This window comes from Phocoena sinus, chromosome 16 (genome assembly GCF_008692025.1).
Source record: "Phocoena sinus isolate mPhoSin1 chromosome 16, mPhoSin1.pri, whole genome shotgun sequence".
Classification (NCBI taxonomy): domain Eukaryota; kingdom Metazoa; phylum Chordata; class Mammalia; order Artiodactyla; family Phocoenidae; genus Phocoena; species Phocoena sinus.
In genome coordinates this window covers 82,659,178-82,673,439 of record NC_045778.1, presented here as the reverse complement: position 1 = coordinate 82,673,439, position 14,262 = coordinate 82,659,178, and the positions used below count along the sequence as shown (strand labels likewise).

Genomic DNA, 14,262 nt, shown 5'->3' with positions numbered 1-14,262 from the left:
AGGCTCCAGGTGCGTGGGCTTCAGTAGTTGTGGCATGCGGGCTCAGTAGTTGTGGCACGTGGGCTCAGTAGTTGTGGCTTGTGGGCTCAGTAGTTGTGACTCGCGGGCTCTAGAGCCCAGGCTCAGTAGTTGTGGCTTGTGGTCTCTAGAGCGTGGGCTCAGTAGTTGTGGCGTGCTGGCTCTAGGGCGTGGGCGCAGGAGTTGTGGTGCGTGGGCTCTGGGGCGCGGGCTCAGGAGTTGTGGCTCGCAGTCTCTAGAGCACAGGCTCAGGAGTTGTGGCTTGTGGGCTCTGGGGTGCAGGCTCAGGAGTTGTGGCTCGTGGTCTCTAGGGCACGGGCTCAGTAGTTGTGGCTCGCGGGCTCTAGAGCATAGGCTTAGGAGTTGTGGCTCGTGGGCTCTGGGGCGCACGCTCAGGAGTTGTGGCTCGTGGTCTCTAGAGCGCAGGCTCGGGAGTTGTGGCGCGCGGGCCCCCATACCCTATTTTTAAAGTTGCCTGTTTGTCTCGCAAGCTCAACAACAGCTCCTCTGCAAAGCTCTTGATCCTTGTACATCTGGGGTGAGAGCGCTGCCTGTCGTACTGCTGTGGCTGGTGGAGCTGCGCCCTGCAGAAGCCTGGGCCTGGGTTCAGGCCTGTGTCTTCCTTCCCAGCGTGAGCACCTGACTCAGCCTCAGAGGAGTGGAGAAGGTTATGGGGTGTCATCTCACGCTACCTCCCCTGACTTCAGTGCTACCCACTTATCCTTTCCTTGGTCTAAATGGATTGCTTCCCAAACTTGATCCCCTTAAAGATATTCAGTAGGAGACTGATTATAAACATTGTGTGCTCATTGTTGTTTGAACTGCTCACTAGACGCTGTCGTTGGGTACCGGTAAGTACTAAGCTTTGTTCGCATCGGCCATGCCCGCCTCCTAGAAGGGCCCTAGCAGATTAGGCTAGGACACGTTCCAGCGCACAGGAGCTACGGGACAATCTGGAACAGAGGTAAAACGTGACCGCAGGAATCAAGTCTTCTTTTCCTTGGTTTGTGCCCTGCTCTCCCAACACTACTTCAGACTTATGCAGACAAATGATACTTCCTAACAAGGTGGACGGCCAGGTTCAAATATAGAATTCTTGAATTTCTCAGAGTGCCACGCCAGGACATGGTGGAACGAGGGAAAGCTGGCCCCTGGCCCACCCCCCTCCTCCGCTCAGGCCCTGTCCTGCATGACAAGGGGCCTTGAGCACGTGCACGTGGACACGTCCACCCCATCCACGTTCCTGCTCCCACATCTCCACACCCCTCTCCAGCAAGCACCCGGCCCGTGGGCATCTTTCGGGCTTGCAGCAATCACACTAGTGATGTGCTGTGATCTCAGGAGAACGCACCTGCGGGAGAGCCTGGCCTAGTCAGGGGATAGGCCCTAGAAGGGGACAGGGCCTTTGGGTGGGAACATCCATGGAGAGGTACGGCCAGAGGGGTCCCTCTAAAGCATGAACCCAAATCAGGGGCTCAGTGCCCAGACATCCCCCATCAGACATGCCTCCAGTGGCTGGTCCCTGCCACCAGGTGTTTCGGAGTCTGAGGACGTCAGGCCTCACATCTGTATCAGGGACAGGACAGGTCCTCTGTGGGTGCCCCTGGGGATCTGAGCTTTGAGGGGGGCTTTGAGAGGGACACTGACAAACTGGACTGTGGGGAGAAGAACATGGTGATGTGGGAACTTGAAGTCGGATCAGGGAACAGAGATTGGGTGGAAGGTTTAAATGAGTGGTTCCTTTGTGTGGGAGATTCTAGATCTCAGTCCTCTTGTTGCTCTGTCTCGCGCGTCCGATTGTCCTAAGTCCTATTTGTTCTGCCTTCAGCGTGGCTTCATATACACCCCATCCAAGCAGGAGGGTGGGGATGGGGGCAGGAATGAGACATCTCACTGAAGACCTTTTCTTTTTTTTTTTTTTTTTTAAACATCTTTATTGGGGTATAATTGCTTTACAATGGTGTGTTAGTTTCTGCTTTATAACAAAGTGAATCAGTTATACATATACATATGTTCCCATATGTCTTCCCTCTTGCGTCTCCCTCCCTCCCTGAAGACCTTTTCAACAAAAAAAAAGTTTTTGACCCACGTGGTGGTGTTGATGACGATGATGATGAAATTAATTAAAAAGCGTTGCTCGTCTTCTCCCTGCCCCTCCCCCGAGTCCCAGTGTCTCTCCCGAGAGGCCCGTCTTCTCTGCAGCCTTGCCTGCTGACCTGTCCCCTCCTCTACCTCTCCCGCAGCCCCTCCACAGAGCCTCCACGCTCTGTCTGGCCTCTTCCCCGCCTCCCCACCGGGGGCCCTGCTGCTCAGGGGCTCCTGACAAGAGTTTCCGGCCAGGGAAGTTCGGGAAATGCTGCATCCTTTCCCCACCTTTGGAAGTGTGATGTACATTAGACTGTTGGTCCCGAGAATCAAGTGAAGAGACAGGTTTGATTTTGCTCAGCCTAGTATTTCTAGAACATCCTTTTGTCAAGGGATGCCTGTTATACATGTGCTTCTGAGACTGTCCATTGAACAAATCCAGCCTCTGTATTCATCGTGGTCTTCAGGACCTTTTGCAGCCTGGCCCAGCCTGACCTCCCCTGACCTTCCAGGCAGATCTCCCATCCCTGTCTCTGTGCACCATGAACCCTGGCTTCGGTCACACAGGCAGCTGCTCTGGTTCTGGAACACTCTGACCTGCCGTTCTCACTGCCTGGGGTGCCATCTCCCATCTTGTAAGGTTCTGCTGTGCCTCCATGGTCCACGTGTGTGAAGCCTTCCCCACCCCTCGTCAGGTTCATCAGCCACAGCATCCCGTTCCAATCACCCCAGTGAGCCATCCGTGTGAAACGGGTGTTCACGAGCTTGGGTGCTGCTTCCCTTGCCGACCGCAAGTCCTCAGTCTCTCTTGTTGGGTCCCCGTGGCTCAGGGCAGCACCCGCCTTCCAGGAAACAGGATGCCATCGTGGACCGGACTGCTCTGGCCCACCACTCCCTTCCTGGCCTCAGCCAGCGCAGCAAGCCTTCTGCCGCAACGGCGCAGCCTTGGAGTGCAGGGGTGCCTGCCAGCCTCTGCCCAGGGGCCACGGAGCCACACTGCTCTTTGCCGGGACAGTGGCAAGTGTGATAAAGGTTTTTGGATGCTGGACAAGACCTCTCATTTCATGGTGGCACAGTGTCTGGCCACGGGTCTGCCCCCAGCCGTCCGGTGCTCCTAGTGACTTCTGCGGGCGAAGGTGAGGAGACAGGAGGTCTGCTCCAGGGGCGGGGAGGGCGGGGGACCGGTTGCGGATCCTCCCGACGCTGGGTTACTTCCAGACCCTGGCCCCTGCTGCAGTGCTTTTGTGCTGAATCATATTCCATATTTAGACATCATTTTAAAAAACTATTTATGAATTTATAAATGATTCTTTTTTTTTTCCCTCTCATAGAACTGTGGGAGAGAAGAGAAGTAACATTTATTGAGAACATTCTATGTACCAGGCACTGTAGAAAGTGCTTTAAATATCTTAGAGTATTTTATATATATTCTATAAATATGTACTTACCGCAGAAATAAGTGTTAGCTCGGCCGTTTTAAATGCAGTGCTTTGTGTTGGTGAATGTAAAGCCAAGGTAAATTAATTCCCACGACATGCTGTTTTATCATTGTAGGGACATTTTAACCATATGGAGAGTTGGTAGAAGATGCAAGCTGAAAAAGGAAGATTCCAGTTGTGGTTTCGAACCCTCATGTGCCAGCGAATGTAAACCTCTCCTGGGTGGATGTGTGTGCCCACCTGTTCAAATAGCGCCTGGTACCCTCCCGTCAGGAAATCCCACCGTCCTCCTCCGCTCCAGAGCCAGAAGAGCCTCCAAATGTTACTCCTCATGAAGCCTCCTTTCAAATGCATCTTGCTTGAGAAGAAGATCAATTGCTTTATTTAAAAGTTTACAAAATTCAGTATCAAACTTCCCGTGAGGTTTGAGAGCCCTGTAGCTTACGGAGCCATATCCAGATGTAGCCCCACTTTATACTTTTCTATTGTTTTGTGGATGTATCCAGAGCTGCTTATGTACTCTTTTTTAATTAAAAGTCTTATTTTTATATTGAAAATGCTCTATAATCTTAAACTGAATTTCAGTAAGTGTTAGTATCCAGTCTGTTCTGTGATTCCCCAACTAAACGTACCAGGCACAGGACCACCTTTATGTTAAAATGGGAATTTCTCACCTTCTCTTGCGTTTTCAGTGTATGGCCTGAGTGTGGAGACTGGCATTGTTCCCCTGGGTCTGCAGGCACCCTGAGATGCCCTTGTCACCTAGAGACGGGTCCCGGTGAAACCACTGGGTCGTAGGCTTGCTCTTGGGTCCTTTGCCCGGGCGGACGCAGCCCCGTGCTCGCCGTGTTGCCCTGTGTTAGCTGTGTGGCCGCGTCCTCTGCCGGTGACGGGCTGCAGCATCCGCGTCCTGAAGAGCCCGACCCGTCACGGAGGTACCTCATACTGGAAAGACGGGGCAGAAGAAGACACGGGGCAGAAAGGAGCTTAGTGCGACCGTCTGTGATATGGATTACCCACAGTCACTGGACGCACTGCCAGGTTCAGGACAGAAAGCTGACTTTTCTGTCCGCAGCATCTTAACCCCGAGCAAGCTCGCAGAGCTGTGACTCGATGAGGAAACGCCAGTCAGGGCCGAGAGGAAGTATTGAGATTTGTGGCCTTAAAAATACATCTATAAAGAGCTTTAATTTGCTTCTGTCTTTTCCAAATGAGATACACATCTTAATTTTTATGGAAAACGTGAAAATTCTTAGATGACAACATTTTGTTTTGTGTATAAGCTCTTCCTTTTCCCCCAAATTCATGCGGGGAGGAGGTGACCACATATTCACAGCTAGGTGTTTTGGTAATTGAAGCAGCACAGCGGTCGCCCCAGCCGTTTACATGGACTGAAAGCTTTCCTGGGGGGGAAGAGCCCCTGTGCAGCACCCTGCCTGGCGCAGGACGGACGCCCTTGGGTAGAGTTGGGTGGACGTGCAGTCAGGGCTCACCTCCCCTCGCTGCCTCCAGCGTCTCGGCTGCCGTCCCTCTGTGAAAGGGTCTGGTGACCCACAGGCTGTCATTAGTGTGAGACCCAGGAGTGAGACCGAGGCCTGGCCACTGCTCAGGGTCCGTCCCCTGCCCTGCCACACGGCCCCTCTGAGGCCAGAGCAGGCGACCTTCTCTGGAAAAACCCCGTATGAGGAGTCCTCGCAGTGTGAACGTGACAAGAGGGGTGAAGTGAAGCCGGCCAGCGTGCGGGAACCGGCAGTTTTATCCTAAATTCCTACAGTTCTTAAATGGTAAAGAGAAAACGCAGCGTGGAAGAGCTTATGGGGGCCCCTGGGAGGTGTGGCCTCAGCATTCCCTGTCCCTGTAGAACAGGCCCACGGTAGAGTGTGCTGGGTCTAGGCTTCCAGAACCACCCCTGTGCCCCGCGGAGCCCACCAGCAGGCCCTCTTGCCCAGCAGAGACCTCTGGCGCTGCAGAGCCTGGCAGCACGTCCTGCAGCCCACCTCGCCCACCTGGCCTTTGACTTCACCCCGACTCCGGAATTGTCCCTTCTGTCCCGCCCAACCCGCCTCCTTTTGGGCCCTGCAGCCTGCAAAGGATGAGGGAGACGACGTTTTGGTAAAACTTTCTTAATTGGCTTTTTTATGATTATAAAAATAATACTTGTTCATGTGGAATAAAATAGAGAAAGGAAAACAAAACCCCTCACCCCGCATTGCCACCCTTGGCCTGCTGGCGGGCCACCCTCCGGATGTGGACTTCTTTTTTACTTCTGAGTGTTTTGTAGTGAACATGCTCCCACATCATTGTAGGAAAACGTCGTTTTAAAAGGTGGCACGGTACCCCACCTGGGGACAAGCAGGCCATTGTTTTGATGGCTCTGACACTAGCTGTGCCCTTTGGTGGGGAAGGGCTGGCTTTAAAGTCCGTAGGCAAGTTTGCAGGGAGCCTGTCTGTCTCTGCCGGGATGTAAGGGGATGTGACAGGCAGGAAGCAGGCCCGCTGCCCGGAGACCCCGCACAGGGACCACCTCTCCCTGCCACACCAATTTGTCCACACCACAGGTACGAAAACAGACTAGCGACACGCAAAACCTGCAGATTCCACGAAACGGGGTTTTGACACACCCATGACGGCATGAAATGTGATTATCCCTTTAAGGTGCTTCGTCTTTCTCTTGTCAAAAGAGGAGGAACACTCTGAGGAAACAGACCAGGCACTTGCGTATGTGTATTAAATATACATATACATGAATATCCATCCATTAAATTTTCCATTTCTTCTTAATCATGATCTGTCATTGTTTGCTTTTTGTGTAGGGACAAAAATATCAACACATACCTTTTATCATTTTACCAAATAAGTTTATAATGGTTTCTAAACCTTGGAACAAATTACAAAACTCTCAGAAAATTCAAAAGCATGGTAAATGGTTATCGAAAACTTATTAACATCACTTGAACTGTTTTGCCTGCTTTTAAAATAGTTTATTTTCAAATTTGTTTTTAACACATTTCAAAATGATACCTCAAATTCACACTTACTAAAGAAAAATTTTAATTGTAGATAAGTTGAAATGAAATATAAATATAAAAGTCAGGGAGCTTCCCTGGTGGCACAGTGATTAAGAATCTGCGCTCCCAACGCAGGGGACACAGGTTCAAGCCCTGGTCTGGGAAGATCCCACATGCCGTGGAGCAACTAAGCCCGTGCGCCACAACGGCTGAGCCCGTGAGCCACAACTACTGAAGCCCACGTGCCTAGAGCCCGTGCTCCGAAACAAAGAGAAGCCACCACAATGAGAAGCCCACGTGTTGCAACGAAGAGTAGCCCCCGCTCGCTGCAACTAGAGAGAAACGTGTGCAGCGACAAAGACCCAACACAGCCAAAAATTAATAAATAAAATAAATTTATAAAAAAAATAAATAAATAAAAAAATAAAAAAAAAATAAAAGTCAGGGACTTCCCTGGTGGCACAGTGGATAAGGCTGCGCGCTCCCAATGCAGGGGGCCCAGGTTCAATTCCTGGTTGGGGAGCTAGATCCCACATGCGTGCCACAACTAAGGAGCTGGTGAGCTGAAACTAAGGAGCCCGCCTGCCGCAACTAAGACCTGGTGCAACCAAATAAATAAAATATTTTTTTAAAAAGTCATCTATAATCCCTACGCAAAGGTAACTAATGTTTACCTTTTAGCGTGTATCCTTATAAATCTTTTTCTGTGTGGACACGCACATCTGTAGGCCTGTATGTTTGATGTTAACATCATGTACATCTTCTCATGTCAGCAAGTGTGTATTAGGTTGTCATTCTAAAGGGCAGCATCAGGAGTTCCCTGGTGGTTTAGTGGTTAGGATTCAGCACTTTCACTGCTGAGGGCCCAGGTTCAATCCCTGGTGGGGGAACCGAGGGCCCAGGTTCAATCCCTGGTGGGGGAACTGAGATCCTAAAAGCCGCACGGCGTGGCCAAAAAAAAAAAGAGGGCTGCATAGTATTCCATTGACTGAAAATACACAGTGCATTTGCCCACTTTCTGTCTAATGTGCATGTAGGTTCTTTGCATTCATTCATTCTTTCTTTCTTTCTTTCATCTACTTGGTATCACAAAAATTGCTGGATAAATATTCTTACACATACTTTTTTTTTTAAATTTATTTTTGGCTGTGTTGGGTCTTTGTTGCTGTGCGTGGGCTTTTCTCTAGTTGCGGCGAGCGGGGGCTACTCTTTGTTGCGGTGTGCAGGCTTCTCATTGCAGTGGATTCTCTTGTTGCAGAGCATGGGCTCTAGGCGCGTGGACTTCAGTAGTTGTGGCACATAGGCTCAGTAGTTGCGGCACGTGGGCTCAGTAGTTGTGGCTCGCGGGCTCTAGAGCGCAAGCTCAGTAGTTGTGGTGCACGGGCTTAGTTGCTCTGTGGCATGTGGGATCTTCCTGGACCAGGGCTCGAAACCGTGTCCCCTGCATTGGCAGGTGGATTTGTAACCACTGCACCACCAGGGAAGTCCTACACATACATTTTTATAAAGTTTTTCAATTATATTCATAAGAGAAGATTCTAGAAGTTGTATTGCTAGGTCAGCGAGTGCACTGGTCTTCTGTCCTCTGGAAAGGTGGTCCCATGTCCCTTCCCTTTCACCAACACCAAATAGAACCCACTCTTATTTTTCCTTTTTAACTTAGCTCGTCTTAAACACACACAAAAGTAGGCAGAAGCAATAGTACAAGGACCCCCTTTAGCCTTTGACCTGCTCCAACAAGGGTCACCACGGCCAGTCCTGCCCACCTCCTCTCCCCCTCCCTGTGTACTGGAAGCAGATCCCAGACATAATATTAGTTCAACTATAATTATTTCAGTCTGTCCTCCCAAACAGACAAAGTGAAAAGCATAACCACAATACAATTTTCAGCCCTCAAACAAAATTTACAATAATTCCTTATACTGTGAAATCTCTCTCTAGTTTTTGGTCAAATTCCTACACGCCTCTTCGATTTCACAGGTGATTGTTTTTATTTTGTTTGGTTTTTCATGACTCGTTTGAGTTGGATGCAGGACACAGACAGGGTCCACGCACCTGAGTGGCTGATCTGTCCTGAGTCTCTGATCACGGGTCCCCCACCTCCTGTCCCCACTTGCAGTGTATTTTCAGGAAACTATTCGTAGAGTTTGTGCTGAGATGTTGCTAATTGCATCTCCCGTGTTCTACCTACTCCTCTGACCTCTGTACTTCCTATAAATTGGTGTTGATCCAGAAGCTTAATCAGATTCAATTTTGATTTTTTGGCAAAAGTTCCTTTTTGATCCCTGCCAATCTGACCTTTGCACCAAGTTCGTGGTCTTAATGCGCGGGTCCCGCGTTGCGTTTCTGACACGTGTCATCGGCCACGTGGGTGTCCTTTCTGAATGTCCCATCTTTGGCCATTTTCCTGTTGGGGTGCGTGTCATGGTCGTTTATTTTTAGGAGTTAAATAATAAGTCTGTTTTCCTCTCATCTGTTACATGTATTTTTTTCCCCATTTACAATTTTTCACATTCTTTTCAGTGAGGTCTACAAAGTCCTTTGCTGGAAGTTTTTAGCTGTCATGTCTGTTGGCCTCTTTTTAGCCTGTTTCTCTTCTTGGAACCATTCGAGAAAGACCTTCCTTTCCTCCGGATTACATACATTATATGAACTGATATGTAAATTATGCATCGACATTTTTCATGATTCTGATTTCATTTTGAACACATAGAACTTTGCTTTAGCTACAAAGTTTGAGGACATAAAGGGTGATATATCTAACTTTGCTTTTCCCCAAATATTAACCAGTTATTCTAACCACAGCTTTCTGCACCGATTATAAATCCCACTTCTGTACGTGGGATTGCTTCTGTACTTCCTCTTCTGTTCTTTGATCTTTCTCATCTGGTGGATGTTACACCACCTGTGCGTGTGGGATGTGTATGTGCGTGGGGGGGGGGCCCTTTTTGTTAAAATATAACACATGAGCAGAAAAGGGAAAAAAAGGAGTGTCCAGGCCCAGCGCACACGCTTGTGTGGACGGCTGATGCGGCGCCTCCCCTGGTATTTGTCAGATGTTCCCGGTTCTCCTCACGCGCTCGTTCTTCCAGATCAACTTCAGGATCGTTTTGTCAAAATATCAAAAGTAAAAACCACATAAAGTATTTATTGGATTTGTGCTGAATTTACCGGTTAATTGTGGGATAAGCGGTGACTTTACACCGTTGTGGCTTGTCACCAGAGACACAGCGCACTTTACTCTGATAATACTTCTTACGTGTGCAGCTAAAAGTTTCCTCCTTTCCCCTCATTTTTGGTTTTTGTTTTGTTAGTATCAGTCTTACACCTTAAGCTCAGTCCTAGATAATCTTTTTTCCATTACATTTTCTGATTATAACTGTTATACCAGCTCATTTCCCGAAATTTTGCTGCTTAAAACTCAAACAGATTTTTGGTGCATTTTTTCCCCAAAAGCAAAGGGAAGGAAGCTGCTCTTTAGAGAGTGAGCAACACTGTATGTCAGATGTTGTACTAAATTATCATTTTGTTTGGTTTTTTTTTTTTTTTTTTTTGCGGTACGCGGGCCTCTCACTGTTGGGGCCTCTCCCGCTGCGGAGCACAGGCTCCGGACGCGCAGGCTCAGCGGCCATGGCTCACGGGCCCAGCCGCTCCGCGGCATGTGGGATCTTCCTGGACCGGGGCATGAACCCGTGTCCCCTGCCTCGGCAGGCGGACTCTTAACCCCTGCGCCACCAGGGAAGCCCCTAAATTATTTTTAACCCTCAGAAAGCCCTTTGGGGGGAGAATTACCCTCACTGTACTCACAAGGATAGAGGGTCAGTGAGAGCAGGTCAGTTATCCACGGCCAGACCGCGGGTCCAAACCAGGCTCCTTGGACGCCAGCATCTGCCCCTCCAGACCCGCCCGCTCTCCTCAAAGTGCTCCTGGATCCTGGGGGCGGGAGGGGCTGCTTAAAAAGCAGAGTCTCCGGGTCTGGCGGAGGGGCTCCCAGGAGGGTGCCCCAGGAGGTGCCGTTGACCACACTCTGAGAACCGGCGTGTCCCCGAGTCACTTAGGACCCTGTGACATGGGGCCTTCGTGGAGGTGCAGGCAGTCCCCGGGCTCCAGTGTGGAAGGTGTTTCCGTTTTCCTGGAATAACTGGACAGCCTAGGAAGTCCCTAGTCTCGGTGTCCAGCACCTGCAGTGGTGACGTCTGATGGGTCGGGGGCCCGGGGCTCCTGCCGCTTCCTCACTCCAACCCAGTGCCTCTGTTTCCTGCCTGTGAAATGGCAACCACGGTGTCCCCTTGTAATAAGCTGCAGCGGGGCCGATGCGGTGATGTACTTGAGGTGCTAGAACGGGGTCCACTGGCACGGGGCCTTTGAGCCACCCAGCCCAGTGTGCAGGGTCACAGGCAGCCTCGACAGAGGAGGTTAAAGCGGGGTCTCTCTGCCCCTGACACGGACCCTGTTGTGAAGCCCCCTCCCTTGCCATCAGAGCCGCATGGCGAGTACCATCCCAGACCTCATCACCACGGCCCGCGGCCCCCGAGCTCATGATAGTATTCTTGATTTTTGTGCTTATTTTAGGGAGCCTTTAGGAACTTCTGGCCCATCAGTTACTTACAGAATGCGTGCTTATTTGGTGAGGATTCCTGGGCGTCCGCCTCCCATGATCACTGTCACTTCTGCACCCGGTGGGAAGGCAGGGCTGTCTAATGCAAACGGCAGGGCTCAGAGCGGGAGTGGGGACAGAACTTCTGTTGGGGAGGACGGAAAAGTTCTGGACGTGAATGGGGGGTGATGGTTACACAACAATATGAATGCCAATGCAACGTACACTTAGAAATGGTTATAATGGTAAGTTCTTTGTCGTGTAATTCACCAGAATAAAAAATCAAGACTTGCAGTGACTCAGTCCTTCCCTTTCTTTTTTGTTGGCTGCATCACGCAGCATGCGGGATTCTAGTTCCCCGACCAGGGATCAAACCCAAGCCCCCTGCAGTGGAAGCACAAGTCTTAACCACTGGACCGCCAGGAAAGTCCCACCGCTTCCCTTTCTTTTCCTTGCTTCCTGTAAGTCACCGGCTGTGGACAGCCCAAATCCAACCACTCATTTTCCACTTCTTCCTCTTCCTCCAGCCACTGGAAACCCTGGGATACTTCAGGAACTCAGACAAGCACCCCCTGCCCTGGATTCTTTGGGAAAATGGTCACGCAGAGCTGGGGATGACCCTTCAGTCCCCAGTTTGGGGACACAGCCCGGACAAGCGTTTGGATGGAGTCCATTCCTCTGGGCCACGCTCAGGTGCCCTGGAGGAGTTGTTAGCGCTGCTGGGCCTCCCGCCGTAATTGCTGGAGGGCAGAGGCTGTGGATGGTGACGCATGTGGTGACTGTCATTTAGTCAGTGCTGCAGGGGAGGGTCACAGACAGCGGCACCCGCATGGATCGTGGCCTTTCCCTCCATTGCATGCAGGGACAGCCGAGCTGGGCAAGAAAAGAAAGGAGGATGAGGAGAAACAATCCTCCTGTGTTTGAAGCTTGAGCTGTACATTAAATTTCTGCTCAGAGCCTTGCTCAGCCACCTGACATCTTTCACCTGGGACCCACCTACCCCACAGCGTCTATGGAGTAGAAGTAACCATCTGTCTCAAGAACTCAGCAATAATCCCTCCAGATGACCTTCCAATGGGGGCGGGTCAGCGTCAGGCTCAAAATCAGGTTCCTTAGTTTCCAGTCGCTCTGAGGACAGATATCTTGGTGTGGGTCCAGGATGGCATGTCAGTTTGATCTACAGGGCCGTCTCCAAGCAGTTGGAAGGCTGGGTGGTCCAGTAAAGAGAGGCCGTGCGCCTCCCATGGCCGGTGACGGTAACTGGTTCCCACGGTGACTGATGGGGACAATGCAGAATGTGGGTTTGCGTCTCCTGGCTCTCATGGACTCATCTGGGTTTTCTGTCTGACCATCCGTTTCCTCTGCTGTATTTTGGGGCCTACATCTCCTTATAGAGTCATTGTGACAGTTGTCAGCCACCTGAGGTGAAACGCCGGTGTGCATGTAGTGATGGCTCGGCGTGTGGTAACTGCTACTTCTGCACCCATGTGTGGTTCTCCAGGTGCTCTCCTTGGTCTGCAAGAAGCACTCCCACTTCTTGACTCATGGTAAGGGTGAGAGCCAGAGGCTTTGGAGGCCTGGGGGCAGCCCTTCCTTCTGGAACGAGAGCCCAAGCCCTCCCAGTGGCCTGCTGTGGGCTAATTGAGCTTTAACTAAATACATAGTGACTTTTTAGCCCCAATTCAGGACAAAACAATATTCCTTTACGGACATCTAAATTTACTTAGGTGAAAATAATTACACTAATCCAAACTTAAATCACATTTAGTTATGACCTTTATTAAGAATAAAATTATAAGATGTAACTGTCAACCACAAATGTATATGACATTTAAAGTGATCTTTTTGGTCGGTCTTCAGGTGAGGCCCACTTATTCGTGTTTCAGGAAATCCAGTTGAATGATGATCTAAATCTCTTAAATTTTCCAAACATTCTTGACAAGCCTCTTCATAATTAATCTGAATTAGCAGAAGAAATTTAACCTCAGGGGTCATAAATTCTTTTTCCTATCCCTAAAAGTTGCCGATCATCAAAAATGTCCTGTGGCCATTTGTGTGTCATCTTTGGAGAAATGGCTATTCAAGTCCTTAGTCCCTTTAAAAAATGAGTTATTTGGTTTTTTGCTATTGAGTTATAGGAGTTTCTTGCATATTTTAGAAATTAACCTTTTATCAGATATATGGTTTGCAAATGTTTTCTTCCATCCCATAGGTTGCCTTTTTACTTTGTTGATTGTTTCCTTTGCTGTGCAGAAGGTTTTTAGTCTGATGTAGTCCAGCTTGTCTATTTTTGCTTTTGTTGCCTATGCTTTTGGTGTTACATCATGTCATTGCTGAGATCAACGTTATGAAGCTTTTCCTCTGTTTTCTTCTAGAAGTTTTACAGTTTCAGATCTTTAATCCATTTTGAGTTGATTTGTATGTATAGTATGAGATAAAGGTCCAGTTTCATTATTTTGTGTGTGGATATCCAATTTTCCCAGCACCATCTGTGGAAGAGACTGTCTTTTCCTCATTGTGTATTCTTGGCACCCTTGTTGAAGATCACTTGACCATATATGCATGGATTTACTTCTGAGCCCTTTATTCTGTTCCATTGGTCTATATGTCCATCTTTATACTGTTAACATACTTTTTTGATTACTATAGCTTTACAGTATATTTTGAAATCAGGAAGTATGATGCCTTCAACAGGCATATGAAGAGATGCTCAACATCCCTAATCATTATAGAGATGCAAATCAAAACCACATTGAGACAGCACCTCGCTCCCGTTAGGATGGCTGTTGCCAAAAAAGCAAAAGATAAGTGTTCGTGAAGGTGTGGAGAAGTCGGAACCCTTGTCCACTCTGGGGAGGAATGCAAAGTGGTGCAGCTATTATGGAAAATAGTATCATGGAGCTTCATCAGAAAATTAAAAATAGAACCACCAGGTAGATGATCCAGCAATTCCACTTCTGGGAATATAGTCAAAGGAATCGAAATCAGGATCTTGAAGTGTTATTAGCACTCCCATGGTCATTGCAGCACTATTCACGATAGCCATGATACGGAAACTATTTAAATGGCCGTTGACTGATAAATGGATAAAGAAAATGTGGTATATGCATACCAT

At 49.2% G+C, this 14,262-nt stretch overlaps 1 protein-coding gene across 2 annotated transcripts in view; it reads left to right on the top strand.

Annotated features, from left to right (window-relative positions):
- The window catches only part of C16H10orf143 (chromosome 16 C10orf143 homolog), a 49,683-nt gene extending 44,992 nt beyond the window's left edge, over nt 1-4,691 (top strand). Inside the window, exons 4-5 of one of the 2 annotated variants that reach the window (XM_032608933.1) lie at nt 2,953-3,239; nt 3,658-4,691. In XM_032608933.1, coding sequence (XP_032464824.1) covers nt 2,953-3,239; nt 3,658-3,877 — 507 coding nt within the window. In that variant the 3' untranslated portion in view covers nt 3,878-4,691. The remainder of the gene's footprint in view (nt 1-2,952; nt 3,240-3,657) is intronic. The other variant, XM_032608934.1, reaches the window with a different exon arrangement.
- The last annotated feature ends 9,571 nt before the right edge of the window (nt 4,692-14,262 follow it).